General features: G+C 35.3%; 1 protein-coding gene and 1 long non-coding RNA gene across 11 annotated transcripts in view; one reads left to right on the top strand and one right to left on the bottom strand.

Moving 5' to 3' along the window:
- Positions 1 to 20,022, bottom strand: part of LOC115220018 (trithorax group protein osa) — an 88,958-nt gene extending 68,936 nt beyond the window's left edge. For 2 of the 10 annotated variants that reach the window (XM_029790322.2, XM_029790327.2), the window contains exons 1-6: positions 18,710 to 20,021; positions 10,145 to 10,318; positions 9,829 to 9,888; positions 7,380 to 7,742; positions 2,862 to 2,912; positions 1,773 to 1,835 (exon numbers count right to left, since the gene is read on the bottom strand). In XM_029790322.2, the coding sequence (XP_029646182.1) occupies positions 1,773 to 1,835; positions 2,862 to 2,912; positions 7,380 to 7,742; positions 9,829 to 9,888; positions 10,145 to 10,318; positions 18,710 to 19,483 (1,485 nt within the window). In that variant the 5' untranslated portion in view covers positions 19,484 to 20,021. Of the gene's footprint in view, positions 1 to 1,772; positions 1,836 to 2,861; positions 2,913 to 7,379; positions 7,743 to 9,828; positions 9,889 to 10,144; positions 10,319 to 11,991; positions 12,013 to 18,709 lie in introns of those variants that run through there. The other 8 variants (XM_029790329.2, XM_029790330.2, XM_029790328.2 and 5 more) reach the window with 7 other exon arrangements.
- A 607-nt stretch (positions 20,023 to 20,629) lies between these two features.
- Positions 20,630 to 21,868, top strand: part of LOC118766354 — a 16,234-nt gene continuing 14,995 nt past the window's right edge. The window contains exon 1 of the long non-coding RNA XR_005002290.1: positions 20,630 to 21,056. This is a non-coding gene — a long non-coding RNA (uncharacterized LOC118766354). The remainder of the gene's footprint in view (positions 21,057 to 21,868) is intronic.

Raw genomic sequence — 21,868 nt, 5'->3', positions numbered from 1 at the left:
TTCTTGTTTGCAATCAATAAACTCAATTTCATCCTTGTTTGCAAGCAATATGTAGAAAACAATATAGTCCTAACACAGTTATCTGCTCTTACTCAATGTCTCGAAAGACACCAGTTTTGCATTTTTTGCAAAAATAAGAAATCAAGATTGAAGTAAAACAGTGAAGTATAAATTTGAATGACAGAAATGCTTAATGGGAAGAATCTTGAAGAAATTGCAGCGCATACGTTCAATAACATTTTCCTCCAAGTTTATTTGATTTTGCAGATAAAAACTTTTATTTGAAAAGTAACTACTTCCCGTTTGAAAACATTTTATGAGTGATGACCATTCAACTGACAAACAAAATATGAATGAGAAATCCAAGACCTGCAGTATCATAAACTTATGTTTACCATTGTTGAGTAACAGTTAAGGATAACAACAATCGAATAAAAATACAAATAGGAACGATTTTATTTTTTTTAAACATAAAGCCGAGATAATAGGAGCACATCTAACACTAACTAAAGACAAAGCATTTGATGACAAACTGAGAATAGAGAAGACAGCTGCACAAGGAAGAAGACCAACTATATATATTAAGAGGCATATAAGCTACAAGTACTAGACAACACTTTAAAAGACATGTACAGACTACATTGCAATAATCAGAGTTATATACAACAAACTTCATTATAGACAAATTTCTCAAAAAACAATTTGAAAGGAAATTATAGATTTGAAACAATTTTTTCAGAACTTTTTTGGTTTTTCTTTTTCAGACATTTCATTCTTTAGCAGAAACAGAAAACTTAAGAAAATTTTATTTTGTTTTTTTTTTTTTTAATTCTCCAGACAAATAGTGAAAAATTTAATTAAAAATGTAATTGAAGTAATCAGCTCTATGTTGAAAGTTTAAGCGGGAGAGAAATATTGAAACAGAATTTTTAGGTTTTACATTGAAGTAATTCTCTGTACAAGGAAGAGAAGTTTCTATAGAAAATCCATTTCTTGAAGCAAGAAAATTAACTATTGTTGTTAATAAATACAGGCATATGAAAATCCATCACTTTGAAAAGTAGTTTTCTATGAAGAAAAAAAATTATCTAAAGGAAAAGTTACTTCTTAAAAATTTCACTTCCCTTTAGAGAACTTAACATATTACTTCCCTTGAATCAAGATTTGACTTTTACATTTAATGTTGAATATCAATGATAGGAGAATGCAGCCACGAAACTTTTTTTTTTACTGCTATGTGAAGAAAGAAGATAAGAATCTATTGTTTCATCAATTTCAAAAATCGACAAATGAAATTGCCAGTTACAAAAGTGAAAAGATTTTATTAGAAATTTGGACCTAACTTTAAAAACAAATTAGAAAAGTAAATAAATCTAATTAATGAATGTATGACGAGTGCACATGTGTGGAGAAATATATTACATGTGTATATATATATATATATATATATATATCTAAATATATACATATATATATATTTAAATATATACATATATATAATACACACACACACAATTAGCATTTGTAAGAAGGGATTAGCTCCACTTAGGGTGTAAATTGAAATGTGTTTTAAGTATTGATGGCAATAAAAACTTCCATGAATTGACTCAAAAATTCCATTTTCCATTAAATTTTACAAGTTTAGAGAAATTAAATTGATGCAAATGATATTCTCAATAAAAGTATGTAAAAAAAAAAAAAAGCCCATAAATACAGAACAGCCATAAGATACAGATGCCAGACTTGAATTCGAGTGTAAAACACTCACTTACCTTGTTTCCCACAAAAACAACTGGCTGAGTTTTCTTTTTCTGAGAACGACACCGTAGTGGATACAATAACAAGAAGAAGAAGAAGAATTTCTTAGATTCTGATAAATATCAGTATATATATTGCAAACAGCCAAAACGATACGAAGCCAGAATACCAATGTCTTCTACATTTGAAATATATCTATCCCAAAGATAATAAATTTTACAAAACATCTAACAGATAAAGATCTACCTAAATTCTCAAATAAGAAAATAATATAAAATATTTAAAAGAACAATTACAAATTGAGATTTCATAAAACATTCAGATATGCAAAATCTAAACTGGTCACAGACAAGAAATTTACACAGAACAAATAAACCAAAACAAAATTACACAACTAAGTTGTTAACTTCAAAAATAAAACTTATAGATTAGGAAATCTCAAAAGAATATATGAAATCTCAGAAAAGGCATTGTCAAAATTCCATTTAGTTTTCTGCAATCGGTTTTCAAAATAAGGAACTAGAATGGAAGCTATTTGCATAAAGTGAACAATTTGAATGAAAGTAAAGAAATTCAAAATACCAACACTTACTCAAAAGAATTAAAAGGGGCAGGGGAAAAACCCTTAAGCTTTCAACAAAATATGAATAATGGACTCGTATTAGCCAATGAACTCAGAAAAGGAATTAAAAAGTTTTTAAAAAAATAAGAGAAAATTATCAGCAATTTTTCAGTCCATTTAACAATGCCATTTCTAGTTTTATATACTTTTTTTTGCTTTTTTCCTTCTTATTTACAACCCAACTAAGTAAAATATTTTAAGAACTAATGTCAACATTGACCCAAACAGTTAAATATACCAATTATAGTTTTCTTATGTATTCCATTGGAAGTAAGTTTGCAAAGAAGTAAAAATTCCATAAGAACGTAGAAAATTTTATGTGATGATATATGGTCAAAATAAATGTGTGCTTGTGGTTTTTATGAATGTCTCTAGTGCATAATTAATAACATGGCATAACAAAATTAATGAAGTTAACCAACTATAAATGTCATGCTTTTTTATTTAGAGTCAAGCAGAAAATGTTGGAATGTAAACTCACCATTCCTTCACCGTCATCATTGCTTTTTTTACCATGAGAGCGAGTTACATTCTGCAAGGAATAAATTTAAGTTGATTATATAATAAAGGTTAGAAATTCTGGCAGAGCCAGAAGGGATTTTGAAGGGAAGGGGAAATCGATTACACTAACTTTGGTACTTGACAGGTATTTTATCAACCTCACTGAAAGGATGAAAGGTAAAGTCAATCTCGGTGGAATTTGAACTCCGAAGATGGACAAAATGTCACTAAAGCACTGTCTGGCATGCTAACAATTCTGACCAGCTCACTGCCTTATGGTAACTTTATAATAATTAACAGAAATATGTAGCTATTGCATAAACATCTTTAATAGAGTAAATTTCCATTCATAGAGGTTGGGTACCTTAAGAAATCAAGCCAATGCATTTCAGAAAGGCAAACCATTCTTTGTTCTTGTTATTAGAAATAACTATAGAACAACATCACAACATTCATTATGTTCATTTGTGGTATTTTCAATCATCTCCTTCCAATATCCTTTGATAAATTGAACCAACCTATGTTTCATTAAGTGAAGTTACATTTTCCTGAAATGTCTTGACTCCACTTTCCTTAATAACCCACCATTTAGCCAACATCATAAAATACCAAAGCGCCAGTGACCACTCACATTTACCTATTCGTATTTAAATCTATCAAACGTAAATATCATTACAACATAAGTGATAAGCCAAGATTTCCCTATGCATCTGCTGCACACAGACAATTTTACAGTATAAATAGTTTTCTGAATATTTTGTAGATACTTTTCTCTGAATCAACCCTTTTATTTCTTCTTGGGTAATTTTAAAATATTTCTCTTCTAAATTTTCAAAAGAACCAAACCCAATTAGACATGACTGAAGATCCACTTTATGGCTGACTATAAACCACAGATATATATTAGTAACTCATTTTATATGATAATATCTAAATTACTGATATTTCACATTCTACCTGTAAACTACAATAGTTCTGAAACAAAATGACTAATTATTTTATGAAACCAGTGTAAATTCACAATCATTTTAAAATTTAATTAAAGCACAATTTTAGTTCAAAATATAACAAGAAAGGCTACATCTGCAACGGATGTTAAAAGTTTAGATTTTTCAAATAACTAAATTACATACAGAAGTTATTGGCTCTTTAAATTAATTCCTTGCACAGGTAAACTAAAACTAAACAAAGCCACTGTTGTCACCTTTATTAACTCTGTTAGTCTACCTCTACATTGCTCTAAAACACAATATTTTTCTCACAATTAAGAAAATTTCACTGTCAAACAAATGATAATCTGACGATGAAGATCACAAAAATTGTAAAAGTTTTCATTTCTCAATTAATAATAGGTTGAGCTGAAATTATTGTTACACAAATTTATGGAAAATTTTGACCGTTATGGATAGGATACGGCCTTTGGTTGTGGTTAAACTTTAGTTATCTGAGACTTTGTTGGGTTTCTTTGCATGTAATAATAAACATGCAGTTACTGGTAACAGGCTAACAATGGTGGCTAGCTATTTAGTTATTACAAAAAAAAATTTTTTTTCATGTTATCAATAGAGCATCTTTTTAATGACCGTGTTGAATACAAGAGGATGCTGAAAACTTCCTGGCTTTCAGTAAAAGAAAATACAGGCGATCCTCCTGTATTTTTTACCGAATCAATTATGATTTTATTCAACATATTCCCCACTCAAATTCACACGCTTATTGCACTAGCCCTTCAGGTTTTCTAAGCCCTATAACAAAAAACTCAGAAGGTTGGGACTCCAATCAGGCTTCTGTAGCAACGTTCACTTCCAAATTGGGAGTGAAATTTCATTCCCTTGAAATGTTTCTTCAGGAAGGAGGTGACGGTCAGAGGGGGTCAAAGTCAAGAGAGTAAGGTGGGAGGTCTACCAATTTGAAGCCAAAGTCGCATAGTTTCTGTAGAGTTTCATATGCTGTGTGCACTGGTGCAGGACACCATGGCTCAGCTTTTCACGGTGTTACTGCTTCATCCAACAGAGACATGTAGTATTCTGCATTGATGGTGCGACTCTTTGACAGGTATTTTACAATGAGTAATCTTTGTCCCAGAATACTGGGGGCCAGAATCTTTCCAGCTGACTTCTGGCACCAAAACTTGGGACACAATGAACTGCAGCGATGCCACTTCATTGATTGCTGCTTGGTCAGGGATCATTATAATGAAGCCAAGTATCACCATGGTGACTTAACAAACCATAGAATCAGCCTCTCCTGCTGCTAACCGGTCTAAAATTGCCTTTGATGTTGTCACTCTGATGCACTTCTGGTCTGTGTTCAAGAATTCCGGAACCCACTTTGTGGAAAGCTTTCTCATGTCCCGAATGTTGTGGGTGATGTGACCAACTCCTTTGTGGGAAAAGCCCCAAAGTCTCAGCAATGACTTTAGCTGAAATCCAGTGGTCCTTGAGAATGACATGCACAGCACTGGCTTCATTCTCTGTTGTCACAAAGGTTGGCCGTCCTGAGCAGGGATCACTTGTTTACTAAGCCCTATAACAAGAACTTGAGTTCAAAGTCTTGACACCCAGATTTTCACTGTGGAGTAAGATGGGTAACCATCCTTCAAGACTTCTTACATCTTGCCACTCCTTTACCTTGCAAAAAGAGAGATTTCATGACCACCCATGCTCCAATTATATATCAAACTCTATTGCAGGAGCTGCCATCATGCAACAAATCTACAAAAAAGGAGAGAGATATTGTATACCATCATAATATTTTGAGCATCTAAATAGTTGTCCTATCTCCCCTGTAAAGGCAACAGCTCTGCCCATTTGCAATACCTTTCGAGCCAGGAATTTTTCAGTACCCCTTTGTACATTTGAACCTGTAACATTCAGATTACTCTTCAAATGTGATGCTTATTTATTTATATTGCTTTCAATTTGATCCTGCATTATCTTGTAGCGTTGAGATTTTGATAATCTGATTGTTTATTTTTAGAATGACATTATAGAGTCGATAGCAAAGACCAAATATGGTCAATTTGAATGCTAAGGGGTTAAATATTTCATGTATGCAACTAATAAAATCACAGTATATATTGGAGTGACTTTTTAAAGAGTGGACTATAAAAAGAATTTTGCAATCAAATTTGATTAATTATATTTTACAGCTAATAAACTCAATGCTTCTAAGTTTCTTGCTATCTGTGGAATTTTATAGCACAGACAAAATGAATAATGCCGTGGCTATATGGTAAGAAGCTTGCTTACCAACCACATGATCCTGGGTTCAGTTCCACTGCGTGGCACTTGGGCAAGTGCCTTCTACTATTGCCTTGGGGCCAACCAAGCTTTGGGAGTGAATTTGGTAGACCAAGCCTTGAGAGTGAATTTGGTAGACAGAAACTGAAAGAAGCCTGACATATGTATATGTATGTGTGTGTGTGGGTGGACGTTTATTTGTGCTTGTAAATCAATACTTGACAAATCTGTGCTGATGCATAGAAGTCTCTGTAACTTAGCAGTTTGGCAAAAGAGACCGATAGAATAAGTACCAGGATTTAAAAAAATAAGTATTTGGGTGGATTCATCCAACTAAAAATTCTTCACAGCAGTGCCCCAGCATGGCTGCAGCCTAAAGATATTAAGTAAAGATCAGGAATGCTACATTTCGATGGCCACATTACAGATGAAGACCAATGAATAATTGCTTAAATTCAATAACATTGCCTCGATAGACATTAGCAATTTGTTCAACATGACTTCACTGGCAAGTAAAGATATGACCTGCATTGGCATACAAGATCACTAGTCCACCTTTAATTTAGACTTTTAATGAACTACCGGTGAAATTTCATGAATATGGAGGAGCTATAACTTATCAGCATCTAGTCTTGCTTGTTACCTTTATGGAGAAGAGAAATTGAGAAGTCAAAGGTTTCATGAGCTTCTATAATCATTACCATGTGCCTGATCCAAAATAACAAATATCCAACAAGCAGTCCATAAATTGAATGGAAGATAAATTGTTACACACCACTAACACACATAGCCCTACACACAACTAGCGGTCAGAGTGAGAAAGCTAAAGATTCTAGTCTAGGTGAATATATTACTGATATTGCCTCATCTATGGTCAACTGTTAACAGAAACAAGTATAAATTTGGGGGCTGAAAATTCCTGGTTTTAAGGGTATCACAAAAGGCCTGTTCAGAGGCCCAACTTTCCGAGTTCTTTTACAGGGCTTAAAAAAATCTGAAGGGCCATTGCATTAAGTTTGTGAATCTGAGAAGTGAATATGCTGAAAAAAATCACAATTAAATGATCCTCCTTTTACTCAAAGCCGGGAACTTTTGAGCAAGCCACAGACACAGCACAACACTAAATAATGAAAATGTGAACAGACAACCCTTCATTTGGCCATCTGCCTACCATTATCATCATAATCAACTGTGGCTGTGTAGATAACAATGAGCAACGATCACTGCATTTTGAAGAGGAGAGGAAAAAAACCAACCTGAGGACTGTTTTGCTGATTATGCTGAGGAGACTGATTCTGAAGTGGGGATGGTTGAGGAGTATGTGAACTTTGTTGCTGTTGTGATTGAGGGGACGGTTGGGACTGGGACGTTGGTTGTTGCTGCTGTTGCTGCTGCTGCTGCTGCTGTTGCTGCTGCTGCTGTTGTTGTTGTTGTTGTTGTTGCTGTTGAGTTGATGTTGGTGGAGTGGCTAGTGGAGCTTGTGGAGAATGTCTTGGTGGAGAGGGCCCTGGAGGCTGTGGTGGTTGTTGTGGTGTAGGTTGTTGTTGATGCACCACTTGTTGTGAAACAGCCATTGATTGGTTGAAGACCATCTGATTAGGAACAAATTGACCAGGTATCTACAATGAAACGAACACAAAAAAAACCAATGAAACAATCTATCAACTCTTATTTAATCAATGCAATTAACTAAGAAAATAATATATAAATTTAGTTTTGAAGTAAGATTTCAACCAAAACAATTTAAAAGAAAACTTGCCCTTCCATCTTACCAATAACTGGACTTACAGTGTAGAAACACTATACAGTAGTCATGATAGAGCTATTAACTATTCTTACTCTACACAATGTGTGTGTGTGTGTGTGTGTGTGTGTGTGTGTGAGATAGTCAAACAGTAATGAGGCATTAGCTGACTACTACATGAATAAAGAATTAATTTTTCTTAGGGTAAACTACATTCAACAGAACACTCTTATCTGTATACCAAAAACCTGCAAAGTTTACTCTGCGTTACAGCTTTCACTGAACATCTCCAGACAAGGTACATTACTCTTGCTTAGTTTAGCTACAAAACTAACAATTTTGTCAGTATCTAACACAGAAACTATCAAGAAATGTGCTAATGTAGTGGTTTCTGATATTCTGACACAATGGAGTAGTCAAGGTATAATTAGGAAACAATCTACAAAGTATACTGAAGCTGACAAAAGAAAGTTTACCATATTTTTCAACAAGAAACTTCAATGATGAGTGGACAAAATGTTATCTTAAGATACAAATATGAAGCTATGTGTGTGTGTGTACCTGTATGTGTGGGTGTGTATGTGTATATATATATATATATACACAAAATTACTTATAAATCTGGCAAGTGAATATATTGTGGGAGTAAAAAGAGGAGGAGGAGGGAATCATAATTTAAGAAAACGATGTCAAATAGTGAATGTTTTCATGTAAATATGACTTTTACCAAGCAGTGTCAGATTGCTCCTACAAGCATGAGCACGCCAGTTCTGTTGCTAAGCACAGTATACAAGTCTCTCTACTGATAAAATAATAATGAAGAAGAAATGGTATTCCACTTTAACAAGAAATAATATTGTAGATTGTTGGTGAGGCTATCATTAAAAATTTAAATGAAATTTAAACCAGATCAAGAGAAAATAGCTTCAAGACAAAAGAAATCAATAAGTCTTCAAACTGTAGCTACACTAAAAACACAAATATTAGCCTTCAATAATAATACTGATTCCTGAGTCTCAGTCACTAGAATATTATTTACAAATACCTTCTTTAATTTTTCCATGATGAAAAACATTTGAAACAATTTAATATCTTCGCCTTAATCCAAATACATTTAGTTGCAAAAATTTCCTACACTTTTAGAGCAATAATTTAAACTTAAGAATTTAAAATAAATATCTGTAAGCTATAAATTGAATGAAACCTGATGATGGTAGATGTCGAAAAAAAATCTAAATTTGACTGCTACTATTTTTATGATTATATACCATTGAGAGCACCATCACACCATTTGAAACTTAGTTTTTAGTTTTACTGGTGTTATGCTTAATAGCAATAACATTTACACTCTTCTAAACTCGAAGTGCAACTGTGGTTGTTCGGTAATAAATGTCTGTGATTGAAAGGTGTTGGTCAATTCTAATTCTACTGATCCCAGAAAGAAATAGCCGACAACTATTTAAAAATAATAGCGGTTGTTTAACAGCCTACACAGATCAAACATTAGCAATGTCACCTACAATTAATAAGGATTTCTAACATGGGTTCAAATCTATAGATTTCGAGGGAGTGTATAGTCAATGCAAGCACTTATCAGGTACTTCTTTAATCAACCTAGAACAATGATAGGCAGAACCAACATTAGCAAAACTTCAACTCAGAGAGTAAAGGGGTGTAACTAAATACAACAAGGTATTTTGCCCACTCACTGCCTTAAGGATTATTCAAATAATAACGTTAACCTTCATAAACCTATTGCTAAGCAAAATGAAATGAAATTGATGTTTCACCCACTTCAATAAACCATGGACCAGTTTTCAGAAATTAAAATAGAATATATTCTTTTATTTCGAATAGTAATTTTCAAAAAAATAATAATTAAAAACTAAAACAGCTACGAAAAATATGAACTAAAATTTTAAAATAATATGTAACTAAGTTGATAGGTATAAAAATATTACCTTGTTAACATCAACCATTCGTGGTTTACCAGGTTTATAACTGAACAAGTCACCTTGATGCTAGAAAAATAAAATTTTAAACATAAAAATTATCCGTATCTCAACATACTGGTCATGAATTAAACTAGGTACGGTATATGCACACTAAACGAGTCTCCCTTTCTTTGGAGCTAAATGTATTTCGCTTACTGAAATCTATATTTAAAAAACTATTAAAGACCAATTAAATTTTTCCGTTTTCATTTATTTAGATTGGGAAGTTTCAAGTAGAGAAGCAGGTAATTTCCATAATCATCTGCACTGAACGAAAACTTACCTGTTGTCCATAGGGCTGGCTCATTTGTCCTGAACGAACCTGTCCGGTTCCCATCATGTAACGTTGGGAATTAGGTGAAAATTGTTGATTGTTATATTGAGATGTCTGTTGAGGAAAATTAGGAATACCTGAGGCTCGTCTTTGTTGTGGCATTTCATTCATATTTCCACCTCCCTGCAACAAAAAAAATAAATGGCATCTATTAGAACAAACAAAGATGATAAATTTTGAATTGCACCAAAACATTTTATTCTTAAATTATGTAAGTTTCAAATACTGAAGACCATTCATAGGATATACTAAACTCTTTATATTAATTGTGAAAGCGAAACAAAATACCAGGTCGTCTACAATATGTATAAAATAGATAAAGAGCTAAAGCAAAACATTATATATACTCTTCAGAGTTCCAACTGCAATTGGTATTTTATTGATATTAAATTTAGATTGAAAAACAACTTAGAGATAACTGTAAGAGTAAAACTAGAAACATGAAATGTATATTCAACTCAATTTTTTAATAAAGACTCACATCTACTAAATGTTAACATTTCAGACAATATGCCATGTTGTTTTCGTGTTACAATTACTATTATGGTTGTTGGTTTTTAACATGAATCTGCTTTATAGACCGAACTAATTCATGGACAGGAAAGACATTTTTTTTTTTTTTTGCAAGGTAAAACTAAACTCTTGCAAATGGCTATGAACACAATATACAACATTAGATACTAACTTGTACACATTTGCCCTCACAATATGCAGGTGTCACTAGTCAAAGGAAGCAAATCAAAAAAGAAGAGAGAAAATGCGATATCAATACTGACATCAGAGAATTTGGACAAACCAAAATGCTACTGCGATACACACCCCCGAGTCAACAGGGCAAAACAACTAAGATGTTGGCTAGCAAGAGGGATATTCAAGACCTCTATACACTGTGTAATATAGTCTACAGTCGCTAAAGGAACCAAACGGCATTCAAGAGACAAGCAAGAATAGAACTTTGAAGATATAACGATAATTGTAAAGACACAAATGTTTTATTGATGTAAATAAGTAGAGTTACAAGTACGGAATAATGAACATTCTTCTAAATTATTTTAATGAATAATGGAATTCTCTTCTTAGGTCACATAGAAAAGCACTCAGATATTCAAAAGATAGGAAATTTCCATAAGTCTATAGTAATTTTTCTTTATTACATTAGCACCAATAACTAGAAAGCCTCTTCTAAGACTGGCTATATAAGTATTTGACAACACGCTATTAAAAATATCGCTAGCTTCAATGTAAATTCTGTTTTTTTTTTTTATCTTAAGTAACACAAAACAAGAAAGAAAGACACAGTTGCGAAGCCAAATAGGTAATTAACAATTTACATTAGCTACATAAACAAAAACACAAGCCCTGTCTATCTAGGTTATCACCAAAAAGCACCGAGTTCAAACAATCTTCATACATTTTATTCACGCTAAGCCCTGTGTGTGAAAGCAAATATTTCTCACTTTGGAGTTTTTAACTGTTAAGAAATATTGACAAGTAAAAATCAAAAACACAACTGGACTGCATAGCAATTATCTGATATATTGACGATATCTAATAGTGGTGATATTTATTTACAAATTGTTAGAATGCTGTATAAAATTGCTATGTGAAGTAGCTTGCACAGCTCCAATCATCATGTGATCTCCGCAACAATGGTTTAAATGGGCATGTCCGACTATATGTAGTATAATTTGCTGGTAATAAGGACACACACACACAATTATCTTGGGATGAAAGCGAAAGAAATTAACAAGAGTCTATTATATATCCATTGAAATAAAAAATACAGCGATCCTTACCAAGCCAAACTAGATGAATAGTAATATAGTGTGGTAAGTCATTGACAATAAACTGACCAAAAGGAAACAAGCGAAACCAAGAGAGGAAACGATACCAACTCCAAACAAGGGAGACAACCAGTTTCGAACACGTAAAACGTAACAATTAAAAATCTTAATTGTACAGCGAATCAAAACAGTCAGGTTCCAAAAGCTTTATTAAAATAAACAATTATTATATAAAATAGTAAACAGATGCAACCATTTCGATGACACACAAACAACCATCGCCACCACCACCACCTTACCATATCTCTATACAGCAACTTGTATTGTCAAAGCCAGATTTTAGATATTACTTATGACACAGTAAATCTGTATATTTTATAAATCTAAATTGATCGAATCATATAAAGTTATTTTTAAAAAAAACTTTATAAATAATTACTCAGAAATGATTAAGAAGAGTTTTAAATTAAAGCAGAGTGACGTAAAGACGAGCCATGTTTAACTACCACCCCACACTTCCGGATGTCATGTAGCCAGAGAATTTAGACTTTTATTTTGATTGAAATCTAGTGAAATCCACAGGGTGTAAATTTGGGACTGTCCTGAATGTTGGTTTTTTAGAGAGAGAAAATTGCTCGGGCCTGACCATGCCTTTTGAAAAATATAAGGGAAACAACTCGAAACTACTCCAAACGCTTTGCAAGGTCAATTGACAGAATCACAAACACTACGTTAATAAAATGGCTATTACTCCTTTCAAATCAATAGTATTATTCTCACTATTCGCAACACTAACATGAATATCACCATTAGCAATACGGCAGTGTCTTGAACGGTAGATTAGAAAACTAAACAACGAAATAGAACGATCGAAACACCACCGTCTTCAGAAGGATTTTAAACACGTTTCTTTGTTTCACCAACACGCATACACATACATACAAATTAAGACATACACATCACACTACTCCTCGTTCATTGTCAGAACTGGTTTTGAATTTAGAGTAACGAAAACATAAATGTATATCATTTTTCCAACATTAATTCACTCACAGTGGCAAAACAAAAAAAATACATCATTAAACTAGAAAAAAATCAAGGAAATTAAATCCTGTACGTCATGGAAAAAAAAAATCGAGCGACAAAATGGTTACCGTTTAAAAGAAATGTTAGGAGAATGCGTTTATAAATGTTTAAAATAGATTCCAAGTGAGGAATTGTCGGTTATTATCGGTTAAAAGTACAAGAAGCCGTTGATTAATAAGTCACCGAGGTAGATAAGAGATGTGGGGGGAAAATGAGACAAAAAGATTGCGGTTGGGGTAATTTTTCAAAATCTGGTTTTTTATTTCCAAAATAGATATAAACACCGAGAGACGAAATTAAGAAGAGACTCGTACTTAATAAAAGTATAGGTATGGAAGGAAATAAAGGTTTTGAATGTTATAAAGCAAAGCCGTAAGTACAAAGGGAAGATAGAGGGGGAGGTAGAGAGAGAAATTAGTCGTCGTTGTCGGAGCTGGGATGTGAACTAGAAAACAGCTTTTGACTCATTTCATCGAAACTAACTCTACGGTGGTGGTTGACCACCACAACGGTAAATCACTAACAAGTTTATCATACATACTGAAATACGACTACGAAATGTACACACATTTATTTATATTTCAGCATTTTGAGCTGTGAACACAAAACAGTGAACAGAGACATGTTGGAGAGGAGGGGAAGGAGTCTCAAGACTTGTGAAGAGAGGAGGTACAGGAGGAGGAGATACAGAGAGACAGAGAGAGAGAGAGGAGGCGAAGAGAAGAGAAGAAAGAAAATATATGTTTGTTAAATAAAATAAACTTTAATAGTAATTTATTAACAGAAAAATTGTCCCCAACAGTAAGTAGCTAGTAAGTTATTGAATATATATAAAACTGCAGCCGGTTGATGTGAAGAGAAAGCAGTAGTGCTGAGCAAGAAAGCAAGACTTAATATAGAGCGACCCAGATCGTTGGTGGAAATAGGAAAAGTATGAGTAATGGCTCTGTGAATGAGGAATAGAGAGAAGCGAATGGCTTGTGTCTATACACTATTTGAAATAGGGTTGAGATTTCCTGCTCTCAGATGATAAGATAGCTTAAACTAAACAACAAAATATATTTATTATATTATTTGGGACGGGAAACGAAAGTGGAACGAGAGAAAAGTGTACGATATTACATATTTATTTATTACACGGACGATGATGGCGACGAGAGAGAGAGAGCCAACCATACAAGGATGGAGGGGGGGTATGTATGGCTTGCCGAGAGACGGACTAGAGACGGGGTGGAAAATGATTATCATTATCAACGTTTTCGTGATTATTTATTATCACGAAAAAGCAAAACAAAAAAATAACCAACAAAAACAATGCCACCAACTGTTACCTATTAAGCCATCCTTTTGGATGGATGGATGGATGTTGTTGGGTGCACGTGTGCTAAGTGTTAAGTCAGAGCAGCAATTACTAAAACTTCGTTCCCCTAGCCTCTCTATATTATAACCATGTCCTCTTCTTGAATAAAGGGGGTTGCTTCGGTTTATAACAGCCAAAACCCCGACTGTCGTGATAGGTTTGGTAGACACGAACGAAACAGGACGTGCTTCTCAGGGTTTTTCATTCTATTCTACAAATGAAACCTTCATTAAAAAATAATTACACTTATACATAAAACTTAATTGGGAGGATCTTCATTCAACACAGAACCATTCTATTTTAATAATAATCATCAGAGAGATATTAGAAATAATTTATTATTTTCCTAGCCTGCTACAACATCTCTCAACAGCGTCGAGAAGTTTGCTTATTATTCTCATTCATCCAGTTCAACCAGCTCAGCTAGTCGCAGCAGCTCAACCAAGTAGCAGTTATGGCGATGCACTACTCCACAGACAGAGATCGTTCTCTATCGATAATACACTGTACTGCTACTAGTAACAACAACAACAACAAATGTGGAAACTGTGGCCTACTGAAGCCACAACAATCCCAACAGAAAAGGGGGGAATAGATTTTGGGTAATTAATAAATATGGGTAGTGGCGACCTTAAGCAATACGAATAAGAGGTAGAGCCGGTATAGACTGGAGGCTGTGTTTATTTGTGTTTCATACATTAATGTAATTTGAATCACCAGTCACAGCTTCTCTTGCCCCATGCTAACATTAGTCTAAGATTATCTTAACAGCTTTATAGTGAATAAAATATAAATATGGGGGAAACACAAAACAGACTGTTCTAACAGTTCCTGCTCATAATGTGTGAGTGTGTGCCTGTGTGTTTTGTGAGAGACACTGAGAAAGATTTATAATGTGGAAACTGAAATATTTATTAGCAATTCTGTAAAATGGAGGGTGAAGTGAAGTGTATATTGAGAAAAGGAGACTGTAAAAAAAAAAAAGGCCATCTACAGCAGCCATGGCAAATACAAACTTTGGGGACTTAATACTAAAGGAGATGTTGAGATGTTCATGCTTTCCATAAGAACCTTGGTTGATAATAATGAATGATTTCAAATTAAATATTTCCATTGAGGACATTATTGTACAGCACAGAGCAACACTAATATATATAGTCAATTAAAATGATTTAAGTGATAAAGCAACCAGAAAGTGTGAGGGTAACATCTTTAAAAAAAAGACTAAGTTGATAGTAGCAGATGAATAAGATATTTTCTCAGCTCTGTATATTGTTGTTGTTGCTGTACTATGATGAAAGTGTATGGAGACTGGAGCAGGTGGGAGTGGTAGGTAAGAATAGTTTGGATGACAGCAGCAGCAATTGGCCCTGACATCTGAATGAATAACTTAGGTGAAGGTGAGAAAAAAGCACATGGCTAATCAACATAAGGATGAAGCCAAGTAAACAAATAACATAAAAAAAAAAAATTTATATAGATATATATAAATATATACATGTACATACACACACACACACACACACTCACGCACACATGTATATATGCAGATGTCTACTACTTCCTGTATAAGGCAGTGTGACTAACCAGCAGAGTGTGCAAAAAGAAAAAAAAGGAAACCAAGATTAAAAGTGAAACAATAAAATACAACTTAACAAGATAACAACAATAATAAACAATAACAATCACTGATTGTATCATTTTTATAGTTCATCGTTATTATAGTTGTCATCTAGAACAGTTGGCTATATAACTGTCTTTGCTCTATAGAAGAAATACATTAAAGCTGTTAGGAAGAGCTGTTTGAAATAAGGTTGGATGATTCAAGATTCAAGAGGAAGTTTCTGTTGGAAATTGTGTTGTTATTAAATATACAAACAACAACAAAATAAGACTCCAAAAGCCATATACCGTAAACAACAAGCTACAAATATTGGTTTGCAGAAAAGATATAAGATCCACCACATCTATGGTGGAAGGGAGTGGAGAGGTGACCAGCTAACTAACCACCCTAATGTTTGAGACTAAGGAAGGAAGGAAGATTAAAGGGTCAGGTTGGGGGAAGGTGAGAGAGAGGAGGGAAGTATAGGTAAATAAATAAGTAAAGGGTGGTGGTGATGATGGAGACAGGCAGATTAATTGATTAGATGACAAAAAACAGCAACCAATCATGTGAAGCTATTGCTATGAACACCCCAGCTGTCTTTCAAAGATACCAGTTTGCCACCAAATTCAAAATAACCGATGGCGCAATGCTACCATTGCTCGGTTCAATACCATCCCGACGCGACTTAGTAACAGAAGGGCATCAAGACCATTGCTGAATCAATATGGAGAACCGAACCGGGCAGAAGCAGGCAAGAACTCTCTAAACCAGACGACTTAGCCATTGTGATGAAGGAAGGACCCCTCAGCTTTCTTACAGATACAACTCTCGACATCTATATAGCTTCGCAGGACAGGGACAGGGACAGAGATGGAAATATCTATTTACAGGGGGGGAAAAAAACTGTTAGAAAAGGACAGGACTTCAGGAGGAGGAGGAGGAGGAGGGGGAGAAGGAGGAAAAGATAGAGAAAAAGTAAGAAGGAATGTACTGTGAGAGAAGAAGAGATTGATAAAGAGAAATGGCAAGAAAACGGGGGGAAACTGAGAGAAGAGTGATAAAAGGACAAACACGAAGGCAAGAAACGGGGGTATCTTTCGTTTTAAGGACTTCAGCTGGCGTCGTCGTGTTCACAAAGACAATAATATATTTACGGCCTTCGTCTACCTCAAGTCGACATATCCTCAGATGATCTAATACATCTTGTGGAGGTTTGGATTTTACGTACCTAAAACGAAAGACCCCATGAAACGCATAGGGAGAAGGCAAACGAGTTAGATGAGAGAATAGAAAGGGACAGACCTGACAATAGAGATAGAAATAACTGCTAAATGAGAGAAGAGGAAGGTTTGGGAGAGAGAGAGAGAGAGAGAAAGAAAAGAGTTATACAAACAAGCAATGAGGGAGAGGAGAACAGGGGGTGGGAGACATTAAGATACAAGAGATCAGGAGAAAGAGAAGAGGCAGACGAAAAGGACAGGGGACAGAGAGAAAGGGGGGAGGGAGGGAGGATTCAGGGAGGATACAGAAAGGAAGGGAGAGAAAGAGAGAGAGAGTGAGGGAGACGGAGACGGACAGAATGGAAAGAAGAATGCGACACACAGACAAGAGAAAAACGAGAGATAGAGAGACGGTGGAAGAAAAGAGAAAGGAAGAAGAGAAGACAATGTTGAGAGTGAGAGTGAGATCGAGATATGTTAAGAGTGAAGGAGGGAGGGAGGGGAGAGAGAGAAAGAATGATGGAGAGAGAGACAAAGAAAGATTGAAAACGGAGAGGGAGGGGGGGAGATCAATAAGAGAGGGAGGGGGGGTTGGAAATAAGCTTTCGCTTAGCTTTTCTCCCCTCATCCACCCCACCCCACCACCACCTCCACCCCGTTTGCGAAAAATAAACAACACAAATAAACAAACAATTTGTAAATAAACTTTCATCATCATCATCATCATCATCGGCAAGAGAGGAGCAACATGATTATGTATGTATGTATGTATGTATCTACCTCATGATTCATTGTGGAAAAAAAAAAAAAAGGTAGGCTTTTTATGAAGAGGGGAGGAAAGTAAACAAAAAATCACAAGATAGCAAGGACTGGGTGAGGGGGGAGGTTACTAGGTCCCTGAATTTTTAGTAGAAAATGCTCAATAGTCAAGAAGAGAGGTGGTGGTGGAGAGGATAATAATAATAATAATAATTCGATGATAATAATAATAATAAACAAACCTAATCAGATATGTAAATAAATACAAGAAATATTTTTAAAATTTTGTAATACCGTATTATTTACCTCACGCAAATGTGGATATATTGGTCGACTCTTTCAGAAATAGATGTATGGTATGGTACAAACTATAAAATGACTAACGCTGTTGACTATACAATATATATATATATATAAATAAATATTTCACAAAATATACCAACATATCGTCAACAAGTGGTAGCATTATACACATATATATATATGTATAGATATATATATATACACATATATATATAATGAGATAGAGGAACATTTGTAGGTTTTAGATACATATAAATATCATAGTGTAAGCATATAAATACATAGAAATGAAAACATGGCAAACAGACGGGGTGTAATATTTGGGGAGGAAAAAATGTGGACATGTATTTAGGGTGTTGAAAGGGGCCTGGAGATGTGGAGAAAATGAGTGGATACCTGATTTCGGAAAGCTTGGCAGCCGGATATGGCCCCCTGAGTCTGCGGGAACGCGTTTATAGCTCCTCGTTGATGGGGACTCCATGCCTGTTGCATAGGGTAACCAGCCACACTGCCCATGTCAGCAGGGACCTTTTGAGAACCTCCGTATTCTGAGTAGTTATTCGGATATCTCTGAGCCGAATTCGGAGATTGTAAAAGCTGATTAAGGGTCGGTGTTGGTCCGCTCTGTTGAGATATGCTTTGACCAGACATTAATCTTGTCGAGGCAGGATTATACGAAGGGGGCATCATTCCCATACCAGATGTCCCCATTCCTGGTCGCATCGGATTCATTCCAGGTTTTGGACCTCCAGGAAATCCAGGCCGAACATGAGTTGGTAAATACTGTCCATGATATTGCGAGGTTTGGTTTGAAAACTCCGAACTTCCTGGCATAGACATAGCGCCATGTTGATCTCCCATGCTGTAATTTCCCCTACCGTACATACCGAATCCAGGTATTTGTGTAGGATGAATATTTTCATTCATTCTTGCATAACTATCTGAACTCACACCTCCATCTCCCGAATTCTGTGGATAATTGTTGGATTCGGAATTGACGTGAGAAGAGTCCAAAGAAGCTGTATAATCATTTTGCTCTGAGTTCATGTTTTGCTGGCCACCATCTTGAAAAGAGTCCATTGTGTTCGAATCTGAGACTTGACTCGGTGATCGTAGCTTCGTAGTAGTAACAGCACGATCTAATCCATCTTCAGAGTTAATATTTTCCATCTCAGATCACTAATCCACTCTCATGTACTTCCAGGTGACTTAAATTCTTCGAATTTCTTCTGCCTTTCGGCCACAGTGACAGGTAGCCCAGGCATAATGCAAAGCACACACCCTGTGAGAAAAATCTGTAGAACGACCTCTAGTCGACATCCAAAGAGTATCCAAATGTTATAAAACCTCTCCGACCTGTCTTCAGACTTTCGACACACGTGTTTTGTGATGGGGTAAAAGGATGCAGTTGGGGGAAAAGTTAGTCGGCTGGCAGCATGGTCTTATCATACACACAGCTATTATATGGCACACTTCAATAAGCGGGAATATCTCCAGCATTTAACGAGCAGATTCATACGCAATAAGCTTTTTTTTATGTAGGTCCATAATACGTCCTTTACGGTGGCATGAGAATATTCCGGACCATGGTAATACGCCAAAGGGTTTTCCTCACCCAAAACACATGTTATCAACGAGTAATAATGATTCCAACAAATTCGGGAATTCTTTTCGCAATAGTGTTCCCTGAGCGCAAGAACAAAAATCTGGGTTGTGACACGTCTAAGGCATTCTTTTCAAATCTGGCGTTTCAATTAGCTGATGCTAGTGCCTCCCTCCACAAAACCAGATCGTTAAACTGAAATATTGTCGAGAAATTCGAGCATATCGTATCCATCACGAAAGCATGCGATACAAGATGAACATTTTAGACATTTATTATTTACAATAAAACAACTAGATATGTCGAGAGTGTTGTGTAAAAATTGATTTTTCTTTCTCCGTTACGGAGGAGTGAAATCTACCAGCTCATATTTGCTGAAGGGCTTTCGCACTGACGTCAGCAGTGGGCCAAGTCTGATATTATTGAGCACGCAATTATGTTTATTCACTTTTTTCCTCTACGACAACCAGTCCTACATGCTTGGCCTGCCTTCGCTGCTTACTGAGAATATTACATAGATCTGTTGTATTTATATATATTTCTCTTTTAGAAACAAGCCGAAAAAAAAAGCTAACAAAAGCCACCAAAGCTGTAGAAGTTAATGGTATATATATATTGCAGATGAAGGAAATATCAACTGAAGAAAAAGAACAGTTTTTGATTGTTTTGCTATTATTATTACTATTACTATTATTATTATACTTTCTCTCTCTCTCTCTCTCTCTGTTTCAGATTGGTGGAGATAAAGCAATATAGTAGCTGAAGTGAGTGAGACGTCGGCTGTTCCCGTTATAACGCATCCTCCCGCCGCCGCTTATCGTTACGTTACCACCACCGACACCAACTACTGCAGCAGCAGTCGATGGAGCGACAGGAAGAGAGGAAGAAAGACAGAGAAGTAGTAGGCGATATCGAACACACAGACACAGAAAAATCGAACACACAGAGAGATAGAGAGAGAGAGAGAGAAAGAAGGAAAGAGAGACAGAGAGACAAGACTTCCCAAACAGGTTTCTAGGACTCTAGTTCAGGGGGAGACAACTGCCACCATCACAGCTGCCCTTGTCACGATGTTCTATTAGCATTTACCACATAGCAGCTATTTGGCGTGGTTGTTGTAGTTGTCATTGTTGTTGTTGTGTAGCCAGTTACTGTTGTAAAAGTAGTCCGCGACCCGGTTTCGATCTCCGGTTGTAGTAGTTTTCGGTTTTCACTTATGGCTTTTTTTTTTTTTTGGAAGTAAAAAAACAAAAGAAAGGCATGAATGTCATCTTTTATTTTATTTTTCAACTCCACTGAAACTGAAAACAAAAACATGTCAATATATAAGAAATTAAAATTGCTGTCGTTGTTGTGACTACATTAATAACGGTGATGGTATTGTTGTGTTCTAGTAGTAGTAGTAGTGGTGGTAGTGACGGTGGTGGTGGTGGTGGTAGTAGTGTATACGGCCGATCTCGGGGATCTAATGTAGTGCCTCACTGCTCTGTTCAAATCAAGCCTACTTTTTTTTTTTTTTTTTTTTTTTTTCAGTCCTTCAGCCTTCCTCCAATGTCTCTCTGAAAATAAACACCAGTAATATACTATATAGTTTATTCTTTCTATTCAATATAGCTCCCACCACCATATTTTCCTTGCTCGCCTACAAAATAGTACCACAAATCCAAGTCAGAATTTTACATAGTTGGAACGTTTATTGGCTGATGCCCATTGGGAGATGCATGAACGTTACAACACAACTATCAACCTTCCCCTATAAATAAATAAAAAATGTGTGTGAGATTAATTCGTGCCCGGCCGGCACCCTAGATACACACTGACTCTCTTCTCTCTCTCGCCCTCTCTATATATATATATATGCATGTGTGTGTGTATATATATATATACACGCACGTATGTGTATATATATAAAGCACAAACAGCACATTCACATTCTCATTAAATAACATCCT

The sequence above is a fragment of the Octopus sinensis genome, linkage group LG15 (genome assembly GCF_006345805.1).
Source record: "Octopus sinensis linkage group LG15, ASM634580v1, whole genome shotgun sequence".
Taxonomy (NCBI): Eukaryota; Metazoa; Mollusca; class Cephalopoda; order Octopoda; family Octopodidae; genus Octopus; species Octopus sinensis.
This window is presented reverse-complemented; position numbering and strand designations above follow the sequence as displayed.